Source organism: Mesocricetus auratus, unplaced genomic scaffold (assembly GCF_017639785.1).
Source record: "Mesocricetus auratus isolate SY011 unplaced genomic scaffold, BCM_Maur_2.0 Super-Scaffold_100007, whole genome shotgun sequence".
NCBI classification, from domain to species: domain Eukaryota; kingdom Metazoa; phylum Chordata; class Mammalia; order Rodentia; family Cricetidae; genus Mesocricetus; species Mesocricetus auratus.
The window spans coordinates 61,529,862-61,554,695 of NW_024429191.1; the positions used below are offsets into that span (position 1 = coordinate 61,529,862).

At 40.3% G+C, this 24,834-nt stretch overlaps 1 protein-coding gene across 5 annotated transcripts in view; it reads left to right on the forward strand.

The window, feature by feature from the left end:
* Ap2b1 (adaptor related protein complex 2 subunit beta 1) overlaps nucleotides 1–24,834 on the forward strand; it is a 110,829-nt gene that overhangs the window by 30,032 nt on the left and 55,963 nt on the right. For all 5 annotated transcript variants that reach the window (XR_001196888.3, XR_001196889.3, XM_013118342.3 and 2 more), the window contains exons 6-14: nucleotides 4,147–4,337; nucleotides 6,431–6,652; nucleotides 7,730–7,850; nucleotides 7,971–8,066; nucleotides 10,524–10,639; nucleotides 13,001–13,166; nucleotides 14,408–14,506; nucleotides 18,514–18,773; nucleotides 21,517–21,709. Coding sequence is in view for 3 of the 5 variants with exons in the window: in XM_013118342.3 (XP_012973796.1) it covers nucleotides 4,147–4,337; nucleotides 6,431–6,652; nucleotides 7,730–7,850; nucleotides 7,971–8,066; nucleotides 10,524–10,639; nucleotides 13,001–13,166; nucleotides 14,408–14,506; nucleotides 18,514–18,773; nucleotides 21,517–21,709 (1,464 nt within the window). In the remaining 2 variants the exon portion in view is untranslated. The remainder of the gene's footprint in view (nucleotides 1–4,146; nucleotides 4,338–6,430; nucleotides 6,653–7,729; nucleotides 7,851–7,970; nucleotides 8,067–10,523; nucleotides 10,640–13,000; nucleotides 13,167–14,407; nucleotides 14,507–18,513; nucleotides 18,774–21,516; nucleotides 21,710–24,834) is intronic.

A 24,834-nucleotide genomic window follows, 5' to 3' on the forward strand; every position in this document is an offset into this window, starting at 1 on the left:
TAGACAAAGGCTCTCAAAGCACTTAATGCTGATCTCAGTGTAGAATAAACATAGTAATGACGAACGCATTTCTTATCGTGCTGTGGTGCTGTGTTTTAGAAATTCTAGAAAGTTTGCTCTTTTAATGGCAACATTTTTATTTGGAAAACTTTTGAAACTGGTTTTTTTTTTTTTTTTTTTTTGGTTTTTCGAGACAGGGTTTCTCTGTGGCTTTGGAGACTGTCCTGGAACTCGCTTGGTAGTCCAGGCTGGTCTCGAACTCACAGAAATCCGCCTGCCTCTGCCTCCCGAGTGCTGGGATTAAAGGTGTGCGCCACCAACGCCCGGCTTGAGACTGTTTTTAAGAGAAAACAAAAGGACATGATGGTGAGATAAGAGGGTGAAAAGAATGTATTATAGGACTGAAGATGACTAGTGGCTAAGAGTATCTGAATTCCATTCCCAGCATCCCTGTGGTAGCTCACAACCATTTAACTCTAGTTCCAGAAGAACTCCTCTGACCTTCTTGGGCAATAGGCATATATGTGGTGCATATACATACATACTGGCAAAACATTCATATATATAAAATCCACCTGGCTCTGCCTCCCCAGTGCTGGGATTAAAGGTGTGCGTCACTAATGCCCAGCTGCATAGGTGCCCCCTTGTCATCTTACCCCTCTCTCATTTAACCCCTTCTTCTTCCCAGTTAGTCACGTGAGGTGTGTGTATGTGTGTGTGCATGTGCATGCACGCGTGTGTAGGCCAGAAAAAGGTGTGATTGTGAGCACCCATGTATGTGAGTACTGGGTATCTAACCCAGGTCCTCTGAAGAGCGGCCCATTGACTGCTGAGCAGTCTTTCCAATCCTAGATGCCAGCGTTTTAGGAATCAGTTTGTACATGTCCAGAAAGCTCAGTCTCCCATTTATATGTTCTTTCCCTCCCGCTCTGGTGTTGAATCAGGGGCTTATGCAATTGAGGCTGGCCCTGAATTCCTAATTCTCCTGCCTCCACATCCTGAGTGCTGGGATTACAGGTGTGTATGGCCATATGTGGCTACAGATGTACTTAAAAAAAAAAAAAAAACTTCCTTTAGAACCTTTTTCCCCCTTATATGTTCTTTTTTTTTAAAAAGAAAATCTTTATTTTATTTTATTTTATTTATTTATTATGTGTATATAGTGTTCTGTCTGCATGTATGCCTGCAGGTCAGAAGAGGGCACCAGATCTCATGACTGGAGCCACCATGTGGTTGCTGGGAATTGAATTCAGGACCTCTGGATGAACAGTCAGTGCTCTTAACCTCTGAGCCATCTCTCCAGCCCCCCTTATGTGCTCTTAATCGTTCTGAGATTATAGCAGCATTCCTAGGATAAATGATAATTTCCTAGGGAGAAAATGTTAGACTTGTCTTAATAGTTCTAATTCAAAGTGATGTGTGACTGAGGGAAGTGTATCTTTGCTTCACTGTTGGGATGCTAAGATGTTCACCGCTGACTGAGCTTGCTCTTTGGGGACTTTTTTCCATGTCTCTACATTGATGTATTCTTCTTCGGAGAAGGTTCTTTGGGAAGAAGTAAATTCTAACTTGTCATTCTGTCTTTACATTTTATTTTCAAAGCCAGGCAGCATTATATACAATTTCAAAGAAATACAGATTGTAGAAGCATTGACAAGAAAGAGGCCTGGTATACACCAGCTACCCACTTGTTGACATGAACTCAGTCTTTCTTCACCTGCCTCTGGTGTGATTGGCTGGTGTCAAGTTCATCACAGTGTGGGGAGCACACTTTACTGACTGTGAATGAGAATGTAGCACTCCACCATGAGCCTGCCTTGGGTAATTTCTGGAAACCCAAGAGTCTGAATTGGTTGGAAGATGACAGTGAAGAGGTAGAAGCAACCTCGGGGAGTTTTACAGGAATAGGAAGTCTGGTGCAGGGTGGGGGAGCATCTCTTCTGCCCTGTCACTTTGGCAGTGACTTGATCAGTGATCTCTTACCCCGCTACAGGCTTTGTTCAACATGATCTGAACTTTCTGTATATTTTATTAGGCTGACCTTCAGTATTCCCTTTCTTGTTTTAATATGACAGTAAGTAGATATTGCCTATTTACCCTTCATTAGCTGCATTACACACTTGCTTCAATTTCTAATCATCTGTAATGGTAATGAGGGGATTCTAATTCCTCATTGTGTTTAGTATCCTTCTGTTTTCTCTGTGTCTATTTTTAGTTCCTTAGTTCTCATCTTTTCATTTCATTTTCTATTACCAAGCCTTCTATTTAACTTTAAACAGCACGCGTGCGCGCGCGCGCGCGCACACACACACACACACACACACACACACACACACATGCACACACACACACAGTGGGAGTGGGGAGATGCATTGACAGAAATGGTAATTATGGTAAGAGGTTGGTTTTAAATTGATGACCAAAGTTGGATGTGTTGACAGAGCAGTCAAAATAAGCAGTTGACATAGAATTTTGCATTTTTTTTTCTAAAAAAGGTCAATGAAGCCTACTATGCATGGGAAATAAATTATTTTCTCTGCATGTGAAGCACCTGGGAATGGTTTTGTTTTTGTTTGTTTGTTTGGGTTGTTTGTTTTTTCCGACAGGGTCTCATGTACCCCAGGCTATCCTCAGACTTATGTAGCAGAAGATGACCTTGAACCACGGATCCTCTGTGTCCACCTCCCATGCTGGGGTTATAGGCATTGTTTCATTCTTTATGCATTCTAGTTTTACTAAATCTCATGCACAAGGTCAGGTTTGTTTTGTAGCAGCAAAATGTCTAATTATGATTTACTAAGTGAGTTTTTGATTCTTTTTATGTGGGACTTTTTGTTCTGACCACCAAATTATAGCTTAAGACAATTCTGTTCTGCCATCCTTATCCTCTACATAATGATGGCTATTGCTACATTGTACTGTGTATTAAATCACTGTTTCTTAGATAGTTACTTTCTGTTTACTTTCATGATGATGAGCACAATCACCTTAAATTTGTATAAGGCTTTATGAAAATTTTGTTTTTGTTTTTGTTTTTCAAGACAGGGTTTCTCTGTGTATCTCTTACTGTCCTAGAACTTGCTCAGTAGACCAGGCTGGCCTCAAACTCAGAGATCCACCTGCCTTTGCCTCCCAAGTACTGGGATTAAATGCCTAACATGAAAAATATTTTTTAAATGATTTATTCTTATTTTATGTGCATTTGTGTTTTGCCTGCATGTATGCCTGTGCAAGCGTGTCAGATCCCCTGGAACTTGAGTTACAGACAATTGTGAGCTGCCATGTAGGTACTAGGAATTTAACTCAGGTCCTTTGGAAGAGCAGCCAGTGCTTCCAACAGCTGAGCCATCCCTCCAACTCTGTAAACATTTCTTAATGTATAACAATCATTGGACTTTTCTCCTCAAGCTAAAATTAGTCTGTGGGGTAGATGAAATTTTCCAGATGAGCAAACTACATGGTACAGAGATTATGTGTTCTGCTAGCATTGTGTACCAATGAACTCTAGTTTCAAGTCTTCTTAGTCTTACTCTAATGTATGTGATAATACTGAATAGTTGACAGTGTCTCCCTGTTGTCCACATGTACTTATAATTTTGCTTATATTTTTCTCTGCTACATAATGAAAATATGCAAATATTTATTGAGATTTTACTTTATCTTTATCTTTTTTGGGGGGGGGGCAAGGTCTCATTCTATAGTCCAGGCTGACCTGGAATTCACTTTGTAGTTATCCCATGATAGTCCCAAACTTGAAAGTATCCTCTTTACCTCAGCCACTCATGTGCTGGGATTACAGGTATGAGCCAGCACCAATTTAGCTTTGGTTTTTATAGATATTGATGTGTCTCGATTTTAGCAACAGTTTTGAGTGTTGCTACAGTGGTTAGTGTTTCAGTAGTGAATCACCTGTGACTCTACTAATAGAGGAATTACTTTAATTTTGAGGTCCGACTGCTCAGAAGTTGTATATGCTATCATTGGTGTCTGGATGTATGTTTTGCAAGTAGCTCATCTATTTCTGTCTAACTGGGTAAAATGTTTAGGAGTGAATTGAGAGCTGTGAAGTGATCTTACCAAGGTTGTTTGTGTGTCATAGTTTTGGTTTTCTGAGTATATCAAAGTCATTATCTGTTTCTTTTGCAGGTGGTGGCTAATGCTGTAGCAGCATTGTCTGAGATCAGTGAATCTCATCCAAACAGCAACTTACTTGATCTGAACCCTCAGAATATCAATAAGCTGCTCACAGCCCTGAATGAGTGCACTGAATGGGGACAGATTTTCATCCTGGACTGCCTGTCTAATTACAACCCTAAAGATGACCGGGAAGCTCAGAGGTCAGTCTGTCTTACTGGACATTAGTGATGGTCTTGCCTGACCAAATAAGAGGCTATCAGGCTGGGGAAAGCAGAGGATTTAGGAGGACACTGCTATCCCCAGCAAATTTTTTTCACTGGATTTAGGGACATTGTGAGTGCTAAACTACATCAAAAAGAATTTGTTTCTATATATACTTCTGCCAAAACCTCCTTCATATTGTCACCCATCTCTCAAATCCTGGTCATTTGGTAAACAAAAGTTATATCTGTCCTTGTAATGACACACTGTCTATTCTATTAGATTCTTCATACTGGTTATTGAACTGAACAGTACCTATACTTTAGTATTAGGTTAAGTATATTAAAATCAGCAACACATATGTGTCTTGCCATTGTATATAGAAGTCATGTTAGATTATATTTGGAGCTTTTGAGAACATCTTGATTGTTCTCCTCAGCCCTTTACCACTTTCATGTTGCAGATTTCAGTTTACAAAGTTGGAATTACTACCCATTTTTAAATTGAGCATGTTGTATATGTAAGCACTAGACTAGGCAAAGTACTTCTGAAGAATTTCTGGCTCTTCATTAAAGTTGACATATTTTAATTATGGTAGACAAGAATCTTCCTTGCCTGGCTGAAGCTGATTCCCAAGCTACTAGAATGTAAGTTCTCTTCACTTATCTGGGAAATGATTCCCTCTGGACTTAACTAATACTGCTGGTAGTTTCTTTCCATCACTGAAAGTACAATTATATTCTGGAGAGAACTTTACCAAGAATTTTATTTTCTGTTGGCCATTGACATTACACTCATTATTTCACTCAGCAAATACTTAAGCTCATGCCATGTGTTAGGTTCTGTCCTAGGCTGTGAGGATTCTACAGTGAAAGACAAAACTCATCGTCCTCATGTACTATTCATTCTGAGGAGTGGGGGTATTTGTTTATACAGTATAGATATTCAATAAAATATATAATAGGTCATATGCCATGACTGCTAACAGAGGTAATACAAGAATCCAAGAAATACCAGATGTTTTAGAGTAGTAGACTATAAAGAGAATCCCGCTCCCCATCTCCATAGTTTTTGTTTGTTTTTAGTCAGGGTCTATGCATGTAGCTTGGGCTGGCCATAAACTTGTGATCCTCCTGCCTCAGTATTTGTTTTGTTTGTTTATTTGTTCTTTGAGACAGGATCTTGATATGTAGCCCTGGCTGGACTCAAGCTTACCATATAGACCATGGCCTCTTAATTCAGAGATTCATCTGCCACTGCTTCCCAAGAGCTGGAATTAAAGCTGTGCACACCATACCCAGCAGGATTTTACTTTTTGGAATTATTCTCTTAATCAAGAATGTCTCTATGAGAGGGTAGACTTTTCCTTAAGGCCTGGAAGAGGTCAGGAGTCAGCCATGTGAACACAAGAAGAAGAGAGTGAGCAGCCACTTGTCTCTTTAACATTTTAAACAGTCCCTCCCGGTGTTGCCTACTAGCAAAGTTAAGTTGATTTCAGAGAACACTGCAAGTGTAAATGTCAAGATTCTACAAGGTGTCTAAGCATAGGTAGTAGGGGCTAGAAGAAGGAGGGGACATTGCAATAATATTCTGATACTAAAAACCAAACTCAAACGTGAAAGCGTGAGGCTGTGTAGTTTTACCTGCCACCCCACTTCCTCTTTAAGTCTTGGGTGGGTGTTGCCTCCCACTGTGAATCAATTTTCAGGATACTTGGTTTGACTTCCCATAGGTTGATTAGAGATGAGCTGTGAGGCAGGGAACCCTGACATTATGTGGGGAGACAGAGGACTGAAATCAAAAAGATAACTGGTGTGAGTACAAGTGTCTGGGGATTGCTAGTTCCCTTCTGGTTTGGATAACCCTGTCACTGGCTTCTGAAGTCTTCTAATGCCCCTGCTCTGCCTATAGTCTGCTGGGCACGAAGCTTCTGCGGTGTTGGATCCCATATTGACCTAAGCATGGAGCTTTGACTTTTCTAACTGAATCTTTGATTTCTTGATACTTGGGCCATGGAACTCTGAAGTGTTACTTTATGGAATGAACTGAGCAAAGATAACCCAAGATACTCATTTTCCCTTTCTGCCCCCAGCATCTGTGAACGAGTAACTCCTCGACTATCCCATGCCAACTCTGCAGTGGTGCTTTCAGCCGTGAAAGTCCTAATGAAATTCCTAGAGTTGTTACCCAAGGACTCTGACTACTACAATATGCTGCTTAAGAAGTTAGCGCCTCCACTTGTCACTCTGCTGTCTGGGGAGCCAGAAGTGCAGTATGTCGCCCTGAGAAACATCAACTTAATTGTTCAGAAAAGGTGGGGAAATAGTGACTTTAAAATGTTTGTGATTTTGAATTAAGCTTAAAATAAATGCTCCATAGACCGATGCTAATCTCTTGTTCTTTACTGTGTGGAAGTGAAAATGTTGTATAGTATTACATCTTGTCCAGGAATAGCAATTTACAGTTATTACCATTCTTTCAGTAGTAATTGTCTGATGTTGCAGTTCAGGGTTATTTGTTGTTTTTATTTTTTTGGAAACAGGCTCTTACTTTGTAGACCAGGCTGGCCTTTAGGTTCACTTGCCTCTGCCTCCCTAGTGCTGGGAGTAAAGGTGTGTGCCAGGTATGTGTGCCACCACTCCCCTCCAGGTTTCTTTCTTTCTTTCTTTCTTTCTTTCTTTCTTTCTTTCTTTCTTTCTTTCTTTCTTTCTTTCTTTCTTTCTTTCTTTCTTTTTTCTTTCTTTCTTTCTTTCTCTTTCTTTTTTTCTTTCTTTCTTTCTTTTTGTTTTTGTTTTTGTTTTGTTTTGAGACATGGTTTCTCTGTGGCTTTTGAGGCTGTCCTGGAACCAGCTCTTGTAGACCAGGCTGGTCTCGAACTCACAGAGATCTGCCTACCTCTGCCTCCCGAGTGCTGGGATTAAAGGTGTGCACCACCAACGCCCGGGCAGGGTTGCTTTCTTAAGTGCTTCTTTTGGACATGCTACCCATGGAAGGTTGTAGTTGAGAACCAAGTTGTTCTTCCTCAGCACTTCTCTGTGGTAACACATACCCCCTTTCCTTTGAGAGGACACAAATCAGATGTCAGAAGGAATTGATGGAGAAAAGTGTAGCTTTGTGTGAGAATGCTTGCCTAGAATGTGCCAGGCACTGAGCTTGACAACCAGCTTTACTACGTGGAAGCAAAAATGTTATATAGTTGGAAGCAAAAATGTTATATAGTAGCATTGTACTGTATGGGAGGGCGGAGGGAGGGGTAGGTACAAGAGAGGCTTATACAGGCCACATGTGAGGGGTTTTCTCCCTCCTGAAGTGGGCAGGCAGAAAGACTGAGCTGGATATGTCGGTAAATGCCTTCTGTCATCTTCCTTTATTGTGTTTTTGTGTGTCACAGGCCTGAAATCTTGAAGCAGGAAATCAAAGTCTTCTTTGTGAAGTACAATGATCCTATCTATGTTAAACTAGAGAAGTTGGACATCATGATTCGTCTTGCATCCCAAGCCAACATTGCTCAGGTCTGACCTTAAGCAATCTCAAATTTATACTGACTTAGAGCTTAAGATCTGGCATTCAGAAGGCATAAAACTGCTGTTTGAGACTTTTTAAAGATTATCCACTTCTTGGTTATTTGACAGGTCCTAGCAGAGTTGAAGGAATACGCCACTGAGGTTGACGTGGACTTTGTTCGAAAAGCTGTGAGGGCCATTGGAAGGTGTGCCATCAAAGTGGAGGTAAGGCTCCAGAGGAGTTGAGATCACACAGTATGGGATTCTGAGTGCACATTACTTTACAGTATGTATGTTTTGAAGTTTATCAAAATAATAAAGCATATGCTTAATGAACTAAATAATTTAATGTCTATGGATGTTTTGTCTGCATTATGTCTGTGTACTCCATGTGTGCTAAGTACCTCTGTAAGAAAGAAGAGGGTGTTGGACCCCCTGGAACTAGAGTTACAGACCATCGTTGGTCATGAGCCACTATGTAGGTGCTGGGAATCTTACCCAGGTTTTCTGGAAGAGTAGCCATTTTTGCTCTTAACTCCTGAGTCTTCTTAGCCCCAGATTAAAGAATTTTTAATGAAAAGCCACTGTCCCTGGCTCTCCCCCTTTTCTACCTAGACCCACTTCCCAAAAAGTATTATGTTCTTTCTATGTCCATATCTATAAACAATTTTATTGTTTATTGATTTGTTAGTAACAGATTTTTATCTTTTCAACACATCTCACTCCTCTGCTAAGCATTTTGGGGAGCTTGTTGTCTTTACTTTTTCAGAAGGGTCTTGCTGTTAGCCCAGGCTAGCCCCAGACTCATATTCCCTATACCTCAGTCTCCCAAATGTAGGATTCTAGACACGAACCACTATGCCTGGCTTTAATTTTGTGGTCTTTTCAGTAATGTGTGTCCTTATGTGTTGTGTTTTGTTTTGTTTTTAAATTATTTTGATACTATTTATTTTTTACATTTATATATTTATTGTTTGAGGGGGCAGTATATGCCAGGGTATATATGTAGAGGTCAGAGGACTTATAGGAATTGGTTCTTTCTTTCTACCATAAGGCTCCTGAGTATCAAACAGGTCAGCAGGCCTAGTAGCAAGTTCCTTTATCCAATGATCCATCTTGCTGGCCCTAATACCACATATTGATTGCTTGTTAGACTTACAGCCTTTCCAAGAGACTGGACTGTATCTTAATGGTTGTACTCATACCTCCATCCCCTTTAGATGACTAAATCTGGAGGCCTGGTGATATTCATGAGTTTTAGGTAATGCTGTATGCTTTTTTGAATCCTAACAGGCATATATTTTAGTGATCTGGGAAAGTACATTGTGATAAGTGAGAGCTTTAGCCTTGGATATGGGTATTTTTCTCACAGTCCTGTCCTTAAAAAAATTATTGCAGTATAAATAAATTGATCAGTTTGTATCTCATCTTCAATTAGTAAAAGAGTAATAGATTAAACTCTAGGATATTTTGAGCCATAGATAACTGAAAAGAAAATGAAAAATATGGACCTTATATTTGTATTTTGTAAGTCCATACAAAATTTGGGCATTCCTTTTTAGGAGACACTCTGTGCAGGAGGTCAGAGAGATGGCTCAGTGGTTAAGAGTGTTTGCTGATGTGTCATGAGAGCCCATCACCCACCTCAGGCAGCTCACAGGCTCCATAACTCCAGCCTCCAGGGCTCTTTGTGAGCACTAGCATGTGTATGTGCACACAAGTACTGTCTCCTCTCCCTCACAGTGCCTGTGGCTTACACTACTAACGGGGGGGGGGGTTCCTGTTCCCCTAGACAGTGTCTCTGTTGCTGCCATTAAAGGTAGCTTTATAACTAAAGGTAGCTTTAACTAAATCTCTATGGTTCCAATAAAACTCAAGATTCAAAGGCTAGGATGAAAATCTGTGAGCTTAGAGAGTTAGGATAGCAACTGCTAACTTTCTCTTTGCTGGCATCCCCAGAAGCCTCCCTCCTTCCACACCATCTCCACTTAAAAAACCCATGCTATGCTCCTCCCTGCTACTTTCGGTAAACTAGTTGCTAACCTCACCTCTCTGAGCCCAGGTTAATTTTATATAGTTAAACAAATATAACACATGTCTGCCTGGTTAAACAAATATTCCACAACACACAAACACACAGGGGAGGGAGGAGAGGGGAGGGTAAAAAAAGACCACTGAAGAAATCTGTTTTTAAAAACACCAACACCACCCCATGCAGTCTCTATTCTCCTAAGAATTCCAGTTAAGGACCTCCCACTTAGATTTATTCTTTAATTGCCTTTCTTTCTTCATACCCTGGCTAATTTTTTCTTATTTCTGTTCTTCGAGTTATCCAGATTAATGTTTATTCATTTAACTGAATTATCTGGGAGATAGAGGTATAGCTCAGTGGTAGAGCTCTTGATTAGCTTGTGTGAGGTCCTTAGTTTGCTCTTAGCAAAATACACAAAACCAAATTCAAAACATTTTTCAATTTGTTTTCTAATAAATAAAAGTATATTCCTAGACTTTCTACTGTTGATATATAACAGATGATCAAGCCTCTAGTATAGCTTTAGCAAACTCAGTGCCTGTTTAATTTAGTGAATGTATCTGTATGTTTCCTTTTTTTTTTCTTTTTTGTGTTGAGACAGTGTTATTAGATAGATCACCTGACTTATGTTTTGATGTTTCTCTCCCTAGCAATCAGCAGAACGCTGTGTAAGCACATTGCTTGACTTAATCCAGACCAAAGTAAATTATGTGGTTCAAGAGGCAATTGTTGTCATCAGGGACATCTTCCGCAAATACCCCAACAAGTATGTCAAAATTCTTGTAACCTTCTTCCTCAAATCAATGTTTAAGTAAGGCACTTTGAAATTGACTATAACTGGTTGCAATAGATACTTTACTAAAAGTCAGAGATACATAGTGGGTAGCTAACAGAGACTAAGTTTCTTATTTAGAAATGGGATGGTGTTTCAATTGGCCCCATGTGCTGGGATTGCAGGCATGAGCCACCATACCTAGCTGCTTTGTTATTTTTTGTAAAAATGAAGCTCTGCTTGAGTATATATTGTCTGTTGGCAGTTACCATTAAACAGGAACCCTGTGTTCCCTGTTGTCTGCACATTCTTACTTTATGCTAGACAGGTGATTACATACTTTAACCTCTCAGAAGGGTCTTAATATACATGGATCATGCAGCCACTCTTTCACAAAAGCAGGGGAGTAATAACCATGCTGTTTACTTTGCATGGCACCTGCTACTTTGTGGGAAGTTGCAGAATTTATTGCAATGAATTACACCCCCCCCTTTCTGAAGTGTTGTAGCTGCCTCCATACAGTCTGTATTTTCATATCACAAAGTTTTCAGATTGAGGATTCTTAGTTTATGAAACAAAAATAATAAACAAATACTTTGATTCTGAAGACAAGTAGTTCAGAATGCATGTTTGTGTGTGTATGTTTTGAGAAGTGTTATTTTTAGAAAGAGGACTACCACCTTTTACTGAACTTCCCCAAAAAATGGAGGATCAGGTTTCTAAACTGTTTGTTATAGGTTAAAAAAAAAAAGTGTGTATCTCAATATGATCAACAGAGAAATGTGTAATACTTGTGTAAATAAGGGGTTATGACTGTAATTTTAAGAAAACAGTCAAAGCCTGGTTTAATAAGTAGGAACAGGGCAGATACTTGATCCTAGTATACTAGTTATCCACATTAATTTATTGTATCTCATTCTAATGTTTAAAATTACATTAGCCAGCTGAACCTGGTGTCATAGGCCTATAATCTCAGCTACTCATGAGGCTAAGGCAAGACAAGTGCAAGTTCAAGCCAACCTCGGCAACTTAGCAAGGTCCTATTTTAAAAACACAAAGGAAATAAAAGGCTAGGGATAAGCTTACTGGGAAAGAGTTTGCCTAGCATGTGCTAGAGCCTAGCTTCAGTCCTCAGTAATAGAATTTTTAAATTTATATTAGTGAAGGCAATAGATTCATTGTGGTTGGTAAACATGAGAGGGTCATAGGTCTGTAAGAATAAAATTAAATTTTGGAATTTCTTAGTAGAAGCAAGTCTTTAGAATGTGCACATTAGAACATAAATATCTCTTTTACAAAAAGTAAATGGGGTTGGGGAGCTTGCTCAGATACGGTTCTTGCTGCCCAATCTCCATCACCCATAGAAAAAGTCAGGCCTGCTTGATGGCCCGTTTGTAAACCTAGTGCCAGGAGACAGGATATCTGGGCAAGCTGGCTAACTAGACTAGCTGCATTGAGGAGCTCTATTTTCAGAACGAGACTTTACCTGTATTCAAATAGAACATGCTGTTAAGGAAAATACTTCATCTCAACCTCTGGCCTCTGTGCACACAGACATGTAAAAACATACAAATAGAAAATAGAATGACAAGTGCAATAGGGACAGGACTATGGTTTCCTATTGTTTTCTAACTCTATCTTCCTAAAAGGAAAGTGAGATTTCTAATGTTTTCTACCATGAAGGCAAAATGCATACTAGGAAAATTCTCTAGTGTGCTTAAAGAAAGATTGGTTTTAGATACAAGATAGTAGGATTTTCTTATACCACAAGTTAATTTATTTTTCTTGTGAAAGTCTGTCTCATGAACTCTTGTAGAACTTTAAAGCTTAGTTGTTAAAGCAGAATTGAGCTGGGCATGGTAGCTTATGCCTTTAGTACCAGCACTCAGGAGGCAGAGACAGGTGGATTTCTATGAGTTCAAGGCCAGTCTGATCTACATAGCAAATTACAAGACAGCCAGGGCTATACAGAGAGCCCCTGTCTTAAAAAAAAAAAAAAAAAAAAAAAGAAAGAAAGAAAGATGAAAAATGGTGGCTCACAGTAACCTGTAATTCCATTCCCACGGGATCCGGTGCCCTCTGCCCTCTTCTGACCTCTGTGGGTACCAGGCCTGCATGTGTTGGCACACACACATACATGTGAGCTAAACACTCATATACACAAAACTATAGAGGAGATCTAAAAGATATTTTTAAGGCATATTTGAAGAAAAATTTAAGCCATATATTTCCGACTTACTGTTGACTAAAAACCTTCGTAGGTTGGTGATTTGGCTTGGAGTTCCTGGTATATGACTTTGACTCTAGCTTCCACTGTTAAATACAGTTCTTAGTTTTGTCCATTTGTTATAACAGGTATGAAAGTATTATTGCCACTCTCTGTGAGAACTTGGACTCCCTGGATGAGCCCGACGCTCGAGCAGCTATGATATGGATTGTAGGAGAGTATGCCGAAAGAATTGATAATGCGGATGAATTACTAGAGAGCTTCCTGGAGGGTTTTCATGATGAAAGCACCCAGGTAGGTTCTCTTCTATCCTGTGTCCTACATCTCTCCAGGAAGATAACTGAGAATGGGAAACAGTGGTTTGTATCTTGTGTTCATTTATATGTCCTGGTTTCTCTTTCTCAGAGGAGATGGTCCTTTTGATTAGTCCTGGTTTCTTGAGTAAGAGAACTGCAGAGCTTAGACCAGTGGTTCATAGACTCTAATGGCCATTGGAACATTTGGGGACTTTTTGAAACACAGGCTGCTGGGCCTCGGTCCCCAGAGAGCGAGAAGCACCTATGTAGCCTCATTTCTGACCTTCTGTGGGTACTACTCCAGAAGTGAGCTTCCCTACAGTGGCTTAGAGCAGTAATCAGATTCTTATTTTCTGTCACTTAAAGATGATTACATATTGTCCTTAGCATTTGCTGTTGCTCATTATAGTACAGCATGGCGAGGTTTGAAAGAATTCTCTGTGGATGATTAGATTTCTCCCCATCTGTCCCTCTCTCCTATAAAATTAGAGTCCAAGGCCCAGAGAAGCAGCCAGATTATTAAGCCCTTTCTCTCTGGCATTTGTGCTCATAGCAAATAGAAGTTTGTGTATGTAATCCAATATAGTAATTTTAATAGGCTTAATATTAATAGTAGAGCAGCCTGCTCCCTCTAATTGGCGCTAATCTGACATAATTCTGTTTTGGCTCTTATCCCAGTATGACAAGTGATTTCATAAGTCCTTCAAATTTGTAGCTTTGGCTAAAGTAAATAATAAACGATTTGATCAAGAGCCAGTTTTATTACTTAATGTATGTACTTAAAAAAATAAATACAGTTGAGGGCTGGCTCAGAGGGTAAAGGTGATTGCTGCACAAGCCCGGCAATCTGAGTTTGATCCCTGGACCCTGTGTAAAGGTGAAAGAAGAGAACTGACTTTACAAAGTTGTCCTTGAGCTCCCCATGTGCACTGTGATACATGTACTCACACACCGTGCACACAGATCATGTGCACACAATAACAATAAATGTTTTATTAAAAAGAAAAAAAAACAGTTGAAAATCTGGCCAAGAAACAAGCCATTTTTGATACAAAAATGCAACTAGAAAATAAGAGGCTGGTGAATGTTCAGTTGATTACTTTATTTCAGAGACACCTTTGGCTGCTGTTCATTCCATTGGCTGAGCTTTCGCCTTTCATCTCTTAACAACATCAGTAATTCAGAGTTGAGGAAATGTGATACCCCCTCTCATTTACTTTGCTGAATTTTGTTTTTTAGGTGCAGCTCACTCTGCTTACCGCCATAGTGAAGCTGTTTCTCAAGAAGCCATCAGAAACACAGGAGCTGGTCCAACAGGTCTTGAGCTTGGCCACACAGGTGAGAGAGCATCTGGAGGGATGATTTGTGCTGCTTCAGATGGTGAGGATCGATAACACTTCTTGTCTTATTCAAGGCGGCTTTTGCTGTGTTGACCTTCACAATGAAGAGTATCTTGGGGAAGAAAGGCTTTATTTGCCTCACACATCCTGAATCACAGTCTACTGAGGGAACCCAGGCAGGAACTCAGACCTGGCAGGAACCTGGAGGCAGGAGCTGATGTAGAGCCCATGGAAGGGGTACTGCTTGCAGGCTTGTTTGCTCCTTATGGCTTGCTCAGCCTGCCTTCTTACAGAACCCAGAATCACTGACGCAGGCTTGGCCTCTTCTACAATGGGCTGGGCCCTTCCCTATCAATTACTAATTAAGAAAATGCCCTACAATGCTTGCTTACAGTCTGATCTTGTGGACCAGACTGGTCTTGAACTCACAGAGATCCACCTGCCTCTGCCCCTGGAGTGCTGAGATTAAAGGTGTGTGTCACCACCGCCCTGTACATGGAGGCATTTTTTTTTTTCACAGATGACTGGAGCTTGTGTTAAATTGAAATAAAACTAGCCAGGAAACTTCCCAAGAAGACTCACTTGGGGCAGATTTTAATTCTGAAATTATTAAAATTCTGCCTCTTAACAAGTTCTCCTAAATTATATTTGGCTAATGCAGCTTTTAGTTCGGTTGACTGAGACTAGAGAAATGGTTCCGCACTTAAGAGCATTTGTTGTTCTTACAGAGAACCTGGTTTTGGTCCCATACGTAGTTTACAACCAACTGTAACTCCATGTCCATGGATCCCACACCTCTTTGATGTATGCAAGCTCCTGCATACATGTGGCACACATAAGTACACCTAGGCACACACATATACACATAAAATAAATTTAAAAATTAAAAAATGGATCGACTGACTCCAGTTTACATGATAATTTTGAAATTTTAATTTAGATTATATATTGCTGATAAAACATACATGAAAATAACATCGAGTCTGCTATCTTCTAGGTGACATCAGCTTTCATATGAAATGTGTGTGCTTCTTCTACCTTTTAGAGAGGTGCCTTTCTCTCAGAGATAACTTTAAAGTGCTTATGCTGTTTCCTTAAATGTTTTGATACTCAAATTATATGACAATTCTCCTGCTGGTGCTTGCCTTTGTTCCCAGCGTTCGGGAGGCAGGTAGATCTCTGTGAGTTCAAGGCCAGCCTGATCTACAGAGTGAGTGCCAGGACAGCCACAGCTACACAAAGAAACCCTGTCTCAAACAAACAAACAAACAAAAATACTCTGACAAGCGATGTAAGGGAAAAAGGGTTTATTGTGGCTCACAGTTCACATTATAGTCCAACATGAGCGGAAGTCACAGGAACAGCAACATGGGGGAGCTGGTCACATTGTATCTGCAGTCAGGAACTAAAAGCTGTACATGTCTCCCACCCACAGTTAAAGAAGGTCTTTTATGTATATCAGTTACCATAATGAAAATACTACACCTCCCCTCCCCAGCATGCCTGGAGACCCATCTCCTAGATAATTACATATTCTACCAAGTTAGCAGTTAACCCTAACCATCACAGAAGGTATTTCTGATCAGAAGAAAAGTGGATTCTAATTTGGGAATGTAGCCATTGGCCTTAAAGATCAGGTCACAGTCAGACCTGATGGCACAGGTTTGTAATCCCAACTACTGGGGAGGCTGAGTCAGGAGGATAACAAGTTCAAGGTCTACCTGGGAAACTTAGTGAGACTCTGTCTCAAAATAAACTTTTAGTCTATCAGAGTTAGTAATGTCTTTAATTGAATATGAGAACAGCTGGCTTTAATACAATTGTCAGTTAAAATGTGTATCTGCACATAGAATCTGGTTCAAATATTAACCATTTTTATCTTTTTCATGTTTCTAATGGTATATTATCAAATTTCAATCCCTTCTATATTACTTTGCCTAGTTCTGAGCTGTCGTTTTCCTAATACTAATTTTACACATTAAAAATTCATTTGTTAAGTGCTCTTGAAAATATTTAAAAGTTTTATTTTAACTTTTATTATTTTTATTTTTGTTTTGTTTTGTTTTTCGAGACAGGGTTTCTCTGTATTATTTTGGAGGCTGTCCTGGAACTCGCTTTGTAGACCAGGTTGGCCTCGAACTCACAGAGATCTGCCTGCCTCTGCCTTCTCAGTGCTGGGATTAAAGGCGTGCACCACCACCACCCGGTGTTAACTTTTATTATGTGTATGAATATTATGAAAGTAGCTTATGGAACAATGTGTATAATATGAAACTGGTTCCTATGGCAAAAGCATGTGTGCTCTGTTGAGACAAACACATATAGCATGCTAGTCATGGTTATTGCAGGTACATAGTTGAGAGTGGGAAGGGATAGGATTATTGTGAAAGATTTACATTGCATTTTATACCCTTGTAAATCTTGGTGTGGCACAATTATAATTTGTTTTTGCTTTTCTTCCCCAGACAGGGTCTCACTATGTAAACTGCCTTCTCTGTCTCCCAGGTGCTGGGATTAAAAGCATGTGCCACTATACTCAGCAGAGTCTAAATTATTTTTAAGGCATGAACATGCATAAAATTATTTTAAAACCACAGCAAAAAGAGTACTAAATTCAAGGGTTGCTCCTTTTCAAAGCACATACGTTTGTATGTTCTTTAATGGTTTGTTGTTGTGTCGTATGTAGTCTCTTTTTTATTACTATGACTTCTCCTTAGGAGATGCATATAGATATTTGAATCCAAAAGGGAATTATAAGGCTGGAGAGTTGGCTCAGCAGTTAAGAACACTTGTTGCCCTTGCAAAGGAACTGGGTTCAATTCGCAGCATCCACATGGTACCTCACAATGCCTATAACTCCAGCTCCAGGGGATCTGATAACCACCTCTGGTCTCTGGAGGCTCTGCATACATGTAGTACATATATAAACAAGTAAACATATACTTATAAGTAAAAATAAAAAATGAGGAAAAGTAGATGTATATTAGAGTTATTCCTGCTAATATTTATGGCCATATTTGTTAATTTTTATTAATTTAGAGATGGGGTCTTACTGTGTATCCCTAACTGGCCCAGTTCTCAGCACATACCCCAGGCTGCCCTCACATTCATGCAATCCTCCTGTCTCAGTGTCCCAGGTAATGAAATTAACAGGTGCATGCCTCCACATGCTACTTATGTTAACAGTTTGGGTTTTGTTTAATCTGACACATGAGGGCTAGAGAGATGACTCAATGGTTAAGAGTACTTATTGTTCTTGTAAAGGACCTGAATTCATTTCCCAGCACCAACATGACTGTTTACAGCCATTTGGAATTCTTGTTCCAGGGGTTCTGATGCCCTCCTCTGTCCTTTATGGGTATTGCATGCACATAGTGTACTTAACATGTATGCAGGCAGAACACTGATACAAGTAAAATAAAAAATCTTTTAAAAAAGGCTGATGAGAGAGAGAGACAGAGAGGAGAGAGAGAGTAGAGAGAAAGAGGAGAGAGAGAGAAAGGAAGAGAGGAGGAGGGGAGGAGAGAGGAACGAAGAACACACATGTCACACTATGCTTGAAGAAGTCAGCTGGCAACTTGTGGGGAGTCAGTTCTCTTTGCTCCTACCATATAGGTCTCAGAGGTTGACCTCAGGTCACAGGGCTTAGCAGCATGTGCCTTTACCCACTGGGCTATCTTACCAGACCTTAATATTACAATTTAAAATACTGTTATTATGTCCCGAGGCCATATAGCTATTGCTGGATTAAAGTGGCTTTTTTTCTTCTCAGCTTGCTTTTGCATTTGAGTCTGAACATTAACTCATCTCAGTATATGTTTAAGTTCCTTGAAACATTAGACATATAGAATTATAGCTATAAACGATTACTAAATCCAAGTAAAATGTCATTTTAATAGCTGATCTGCGTAAGTCACCACAGCAGTGCCTTGATTGTAAAACTGGCATTTTGGTGTCTCTTTGAGTCAGATCCATCTAATTGTCCTTACCTTTGCTTTGCCTTAGGATTCTGATAATCCTGACCTTCGAGATCGGGGTTATATTTATTGGCGTCTTCTTTCAACTGACCCTGTGACAGCCAAAGAAGTAGTGTTGTCTGAGAAGCCATTGATCTCTGAGGAGACAGACCTCATTGAGCCTACCCTCCTGGATGAGCTCATCTGCCACATTGGGTCTTTGGCCTCTGTGTACCATAAACCTCCAAATGCTTTTGTGGAAGGGAGTCATGGGATTCATCGCAAACACTTGCCAATTCATCATGGGAGGTAAGCAGATGAAGGTCATTCTGAGAGAAGTAATTGCTGGTTAGGCAGTTTTTCTGTCTTCTACTCTGTGCTGGGAGAGGAGCTTGCTGTGCATTCTGCAGATTTGCTGCCCTAAAGAGTTTCTTTCTCTGAGTCCCAGCATGGGAAGGGAGTACAGAAAACTATAGGAAATTATGGCAGACACCTCTGTATTGATAAGTTTGCAAGTTGCTTAAGTCTGGTAATTTATTAGATACTGGGACTGAGGAGCTAGCTCAGTTGACACTGAATCTGATCCCCAGAGCCCATGGGAAAAAGCTAGACATGGTAGTGAGTGCTTGCAGTCGACCACTGGCGAGGTGGGGACAGGAAAGTTCTGGGACTCACTGGCCAGCTAAACTAGTCCACAAGCTCTTTGGACTTGGAACACATGCAACACACACTTAACAAACGCAGACAGATGCACATAAATGGTAGGAAAAATAAACAAGGCACCTGAGGAACAACACCTCAAGCTGTCCTTTGTCCTCTGTGGATTGACACGTGCACACATAAACCAGAAAACAATATTAGATACTATTTCTCCTGTGTAAATGACTTATGGTAAACTATAGATGAAATACTTTTGCAGGGTTGCAGTGTATAAACAGCTTAGGTTCTATATATAGATATAGCTTTCAGTTATATATGCCTAGTTAGTTTTGTTTCACCAAATTAGTTTAATGAGATCAGTAAGGACAGTGTTTAGAGCAGACCACAGGTCCACATGCAGCTCTTGCTTTCCAACTCCACAATTTTATAATCAGAGAAGAGAAGCACTAATAAACTCTTTTTGCTTTTGTTTTTATTTCATTTCTCTATGTAACTCAGGCTGTCCTTGAATTCAGAGATCTACCTACCTCTGCCACCACCGCCTGGCCTGCTTTTTTTTTAAGGCAGGGTTTATGTACCAAAGGTTGCCCAGAACTCATTGTGCAGCCTAGAAGCTTCGATTTTCCTACTGCAGCTTCCCATGAAGCTGGGATTGCAGGCCTAGGCAACCATGTCTGGCTTTATATATAGGTCCTTATCAAAGCCCCCTTAGCTGTTTGTATTTTATTTTGTCTTTAAAGTCTGATACAAGAAAAATACCCTTTGGTATTAGTGGAGATAATGACTGGGAAATATAATTCAGTGATAGAGTGCTTGCCCAGCATCTCTGAAGGCCCCTGAATTCAATTCCCATCCAAAACACAGAAAGGGGTGCCTGTATATGTGCTGAATTGCTGCAAATGGCATGTCTGTAAGGTCCGTCCTTAACTCTTCTGCAACAAAAGTTAGTCATACACTTGTGACATGAAATAAAAGCAACACTTGAAGGCTCCCATGGGATCGTTGTCCCATTCTTCATTTCCTGTAATTATGGGAAAACATCCTAGTGATTCACCCTGTTATTGGGCCTGGCGTGAAGCAGCAGCAGCAGCAAACCCCACAGGTCCCCTCTGTTTTCTTTTTATGCTTTTTTCAGGAGACTGTGTTGAATGATTTATAGTTAAATGCTGTAGGCGAGGCCATTCAGGAATATGATACTTCACTGCCTCCTTCTTCAAGTCAATTTCCTCCTCAGAGAAGGCATGGGAACAGGACCACACCTGTTCATGGCAGTTGGAGTGTGAGACAGCAGTTATTCTCGTAGAAGCGAACAGGAAGCTGGATATACCTTTCAAAAGCCTGCTCTAGTGATGTACTTCTACAAGCCAGACCCTAACCCTGAAAGCCCCACAGCCTTCAGACTAGTGTGGCAAGCTAGGGACTGCATATTCAAACCAAGAGCCTGTGGGTGACATTTCAGATTCAAGCCTTAACTCCTGTTCGCTGTCTTCTTTGATTACTGGTCTTGGTTAATTCAAAGGTCTGTTTGGACCCTTGTACTCCTTTAGGGAACTTAGGGGCCATCCATAGTCAACTGCTTCCACTACAAGAGTCTACTGCGCAACATCATGCTTTCGTCGGGTCCTTTTAATAGACTGGCTTGGGTGGCATTGTTTGCATTTCTCTTGATGAGGAAACTTTGTCATAAAGTTGTCACCTACAGTTGCACTATGTAAAGCCTACACTTGATCTTAGATGTCTGGGTTTAGATCCTCTGCTCTTATCTGAGTTATCTGATGTTGAGTATCTGAGATTTGTATATAAATTTCTTTCCAAGTTTACTCTCTAGCTCCGGCTGCCAATCATTTGTCTTTAGTTGACTGCTGGACATCTGTAGTTATTTTTTTTAACACATAACAGAAGTAAGCATTTTGAAGCTGTGGTTGTAGTTCAGTGGCAGAATGTGTTCTTAGCAAACAAAAACTGACAAAACCTGAGTGTCTTATTCTTTTTATTATCCTTCCAGACTCCCCTATTAGCAACATCACTCATCTTTTCCTTACTGTTTGTTTACTGTCATTCTCCTTACTCCTCCATGTTCAGATCTTGTCAAAAGCTACTTAAGTTTTTTTTAAACATGTATTTATTTGGTGTGTGTGTGTGTGTGTATGCATGCGTGTGCGCGCGTGTGCATGTGCGTGCACATGTTCACAGAGGACAACCTATGGGAGTCAGTTTCTCCTTCCACTGTGTGGATTTTGGAGATTAAACTTAATGGTGGGAACCTTTACCTACTGAGCCTTCTCAGCCATGTTTAATTCCTTAATTGCATTTTTAGTGACATTTGCTTGCTGCTTTATTGTATCATGGGTGAAGATGTTTTTTCTCATTTCTCCTCTGTGTTTGATTACAGCACCGATGCAGGTGATAGCCCTGTTGGCACCACCACTGCAACCAACCTGGAACAGCCTCAGGTCATCCCCTCTCAAGGTGACCTTCTGGGGGATCTTTTAAATCTTGACCTGGGTCCCCCAGTGAACGTGCCACAAGTGTCCTCCATGCAGATGGGAGCCGTGGATCTTTTAGGAGGAGGACTGGATAGCCTGGTAAGCCCCTGCTTCTCTTTTGGTATTTTTAGTTCTTGGACTAAAGAACTTTATTCAGCTTTCCTTGGTGAACAGAAGTGTCCTTTGTAAAGGACAGAATTATCTATCTTTAGTGAGTTCATTACCATTCTGTTCATTATTGGGATGGAATATGTCTGCATGATTACAGATTTGTCATGTTGACCTGCTTATAAATAGAACTTCTGATATTTAGTTAGCATGGTATGTGGCTGTCGTAATTAATGATGTATTTACCAGAGTTCATTCTTTTTCCTGCTTCTTAACTTCTTACAAGTTTTCCTTTGGTTCTAAGCATCATTAAAGTGGCTTCATAATGGTCACCATCTTCCAGGCCTTTAAACCTCTGCCTTGTTGCGTGTGGTGGTCTATACCTATAATCCCATCACTTGGGAGGAGAGGCAGGAGGATCAGGAGTTCAAGGTTAACCTTGGCTACAAAGTGAGTTGGAGGCAAGCCTGAGTTACATGAGGTCCTGCTTCAGCATGCACATGCTCTTAAAAAATTTTTTAAAAAATCTGTCTTTTAAAAATAGTTATTAGTGGGGCTGGAGAGATGGCTCAGAGGTTAAGAGCACTGACTGCTCTTCCAGAGGTCTTGAGTTCAATTCCCGGCAACCACATGGTGGCTCACAACCATCTACAATTCAATCTGGTGTATATGTAATAAATAAATAAATCTTTAAAAAATAGTTATTAGTTTGTGCCTTTTCCAACTCAGAAATGTTTTAAGGCAGTTATTTGAGAATTTTTGTCTAAAATGTACCTTTGGAAAGAATTGCTTGACTTTTCCCCTTCCTTCTGCCTTTGTCATACTTCCAATTTAATTAGCTTCCAGGATTCTAATGATAAAAGGTTCCAAAGTCCAGAATCTCTGTGGACATGGGCCGCCAGTTTTTGTTGTTGTCCAAGATGGAGAAATAGCAAATGGCAACAGTCAATGTCTGGGGAAAAGGCTTGGAAAATGATAGGTCACAAGACTCCTTGCAAATCAGCTACCTAACCTTGGTGGACTTATAGATTAGGTGTCTGATACTCTGATGACTATCAAGATGCCTGACAAGTTGACGCAATTCCCAGCAACATTGGAGGGCACACACCTAGGTCAGAAATACATTTTCAGAGATGATAGAAACAAAACCACTTGTTTTCTTCTGTATCTAATGCCTTTGTCTCTTAAGCTTCACGAAGATTGCGGTATCTATGACTTTTCCATGTCAGTTTTTGTTGGCAGAGAGTCTACTATGGTTACAGTCAGACCTCTGTGAGTTGTACAGTGCATCCAGAATCTAGTCATAGACCATGCAGGGGACTGTAGCTTGTTGTCACTAGTGAACACCCCTATTGTCTTTCTTTTGACTGTAGCATTTGGGATTGACTGATTGTAGAAGACCAGTATTGAGTCATCACTCCACATTGCTGTATAGTCTTTTTAGACTCAAAGTAGACAAATAATTTAAGTATCATGGAGCTGCCCAGGAAATGAAAATAGTTCTTGTTATATTGCTGTATCACTTATAGGTTGAATACCACATCCTCAGGTTTATGCTTTAACATCCTTTTCAGTTTCCCTGGAGGGTTACTATGTGATGGACTCAGGAACCTAAGAGGACAAATTGGTTTAGGGATGGAGGTGGAAAAGAGGCCCTGATTTTAAACAATTTTTTTTTTTTTTGGTTTTTCCAGACAGGGTTTCTCTGTATTGTTTTGGAGGCCATTGGTCCAGCCCAGCCTCGAACTCACAGAGATCCGCCTGCCTCTGCCTCCCAAGTGCTGGGATTAAAGGCGTGCGCCACCACCGCCCGGCTAAGAGGCCCTGATTTTGATGTTTGCAGGCTCACAATTCTAACAGGTGTATGGATCCATAATACCTAAAGATAAAACTCAGCCTAAGTACTGCTTCAGATAAAAAGGCTGCGGGAGGAGCTGAGGAGATGGCTAAGTCTTGAAGGATAAGAACCTGAGTTTGGTTGCCAGCACCCACATATTTAAAAAACAGGTAATGGTGGCACTCATTTTAAGCCCAGTACTCAGAGGCAGAGACAGATAGATCCCTGGAGCTTGCTGGCAAGCCATCATAGCCTAATTAGTGAGTGTAAAGGTTCTAAGAACTCACTTGAGGCTAGGCATAGTGGCCTTTAAGCCCAGCACTCAGGAGGTAGAAGCAGGCGAGTTTGAGGCCAGCCTGGTCTTCAAAGGAAATTTCGGACCAGCTAGGGCTATAGTGTAAGGCCCTTGTCTTTAAAAAAAACAATTTTGTACATAGCACTTTTTTTGCATTCTTAGTTAATTAATTAAATGCATATGGGTGCTTTGTATTTTATGCCTGTGTACCACATGCATGCTTGGTGTCTCAGAGACCACAAGAGGGCATCATATTCTCTGTGACTGGAGTTACAGATGGTTGTGAGCCATCATGTGAGTGCTAACTTACTTTTACTTTGGATCTGTATGTAGTTTAATATATTCTTTTACAAGAACCTTAGAAGAGAAGTCCAAATTTGGCTGTGTAGAAAATGAGCTTCTAAGGCATCAGTAAATTGTGAGACTTTAAAATTCCTGTTGAAATTACCTAAAGTGGAAAATAATTTCAGTGCCATTTCTTAGATGAAACCTTGCCTTATAGTAGCATTTCACAAAACTATATGACAACATACATACAAATCTTGTACCAGAGAGATCCTGATTTAGTTAGATTCTGGTAAAACTTAGTATTCTGTATTTGGAGTTTTTGTGTTTGTTTTGGTTGGTTGTGTTTGTTTCTTAGTGTGTGTGCATGCACGGGGGGGACTATGCTTGGGTGTTGATCCTGGCCTTCTACCTTGTTTTTGAGGCAGGATTTTTGTTGTTTTGTTATTTTGTTTGCTTGTTTGTTGTTGACAGGTTCTTCATTTGTAGCCTAAGTTAGTCTCAAATTGACAATCCTCCTGCCTCAGCATCCCTAGTGCTGGGATTGTAGGTATATGCTATAAGACCCAGCACTGCTGGGTATTAACTAAACCTCACTCCATGGAGGTCAGTGGTATACTGCTAATGAGTTTTGCTTGTAGGCTCCTTGCCTTTTTATGATTCTCATGAAGTACTATTTATATGTAATAATAAGAACAG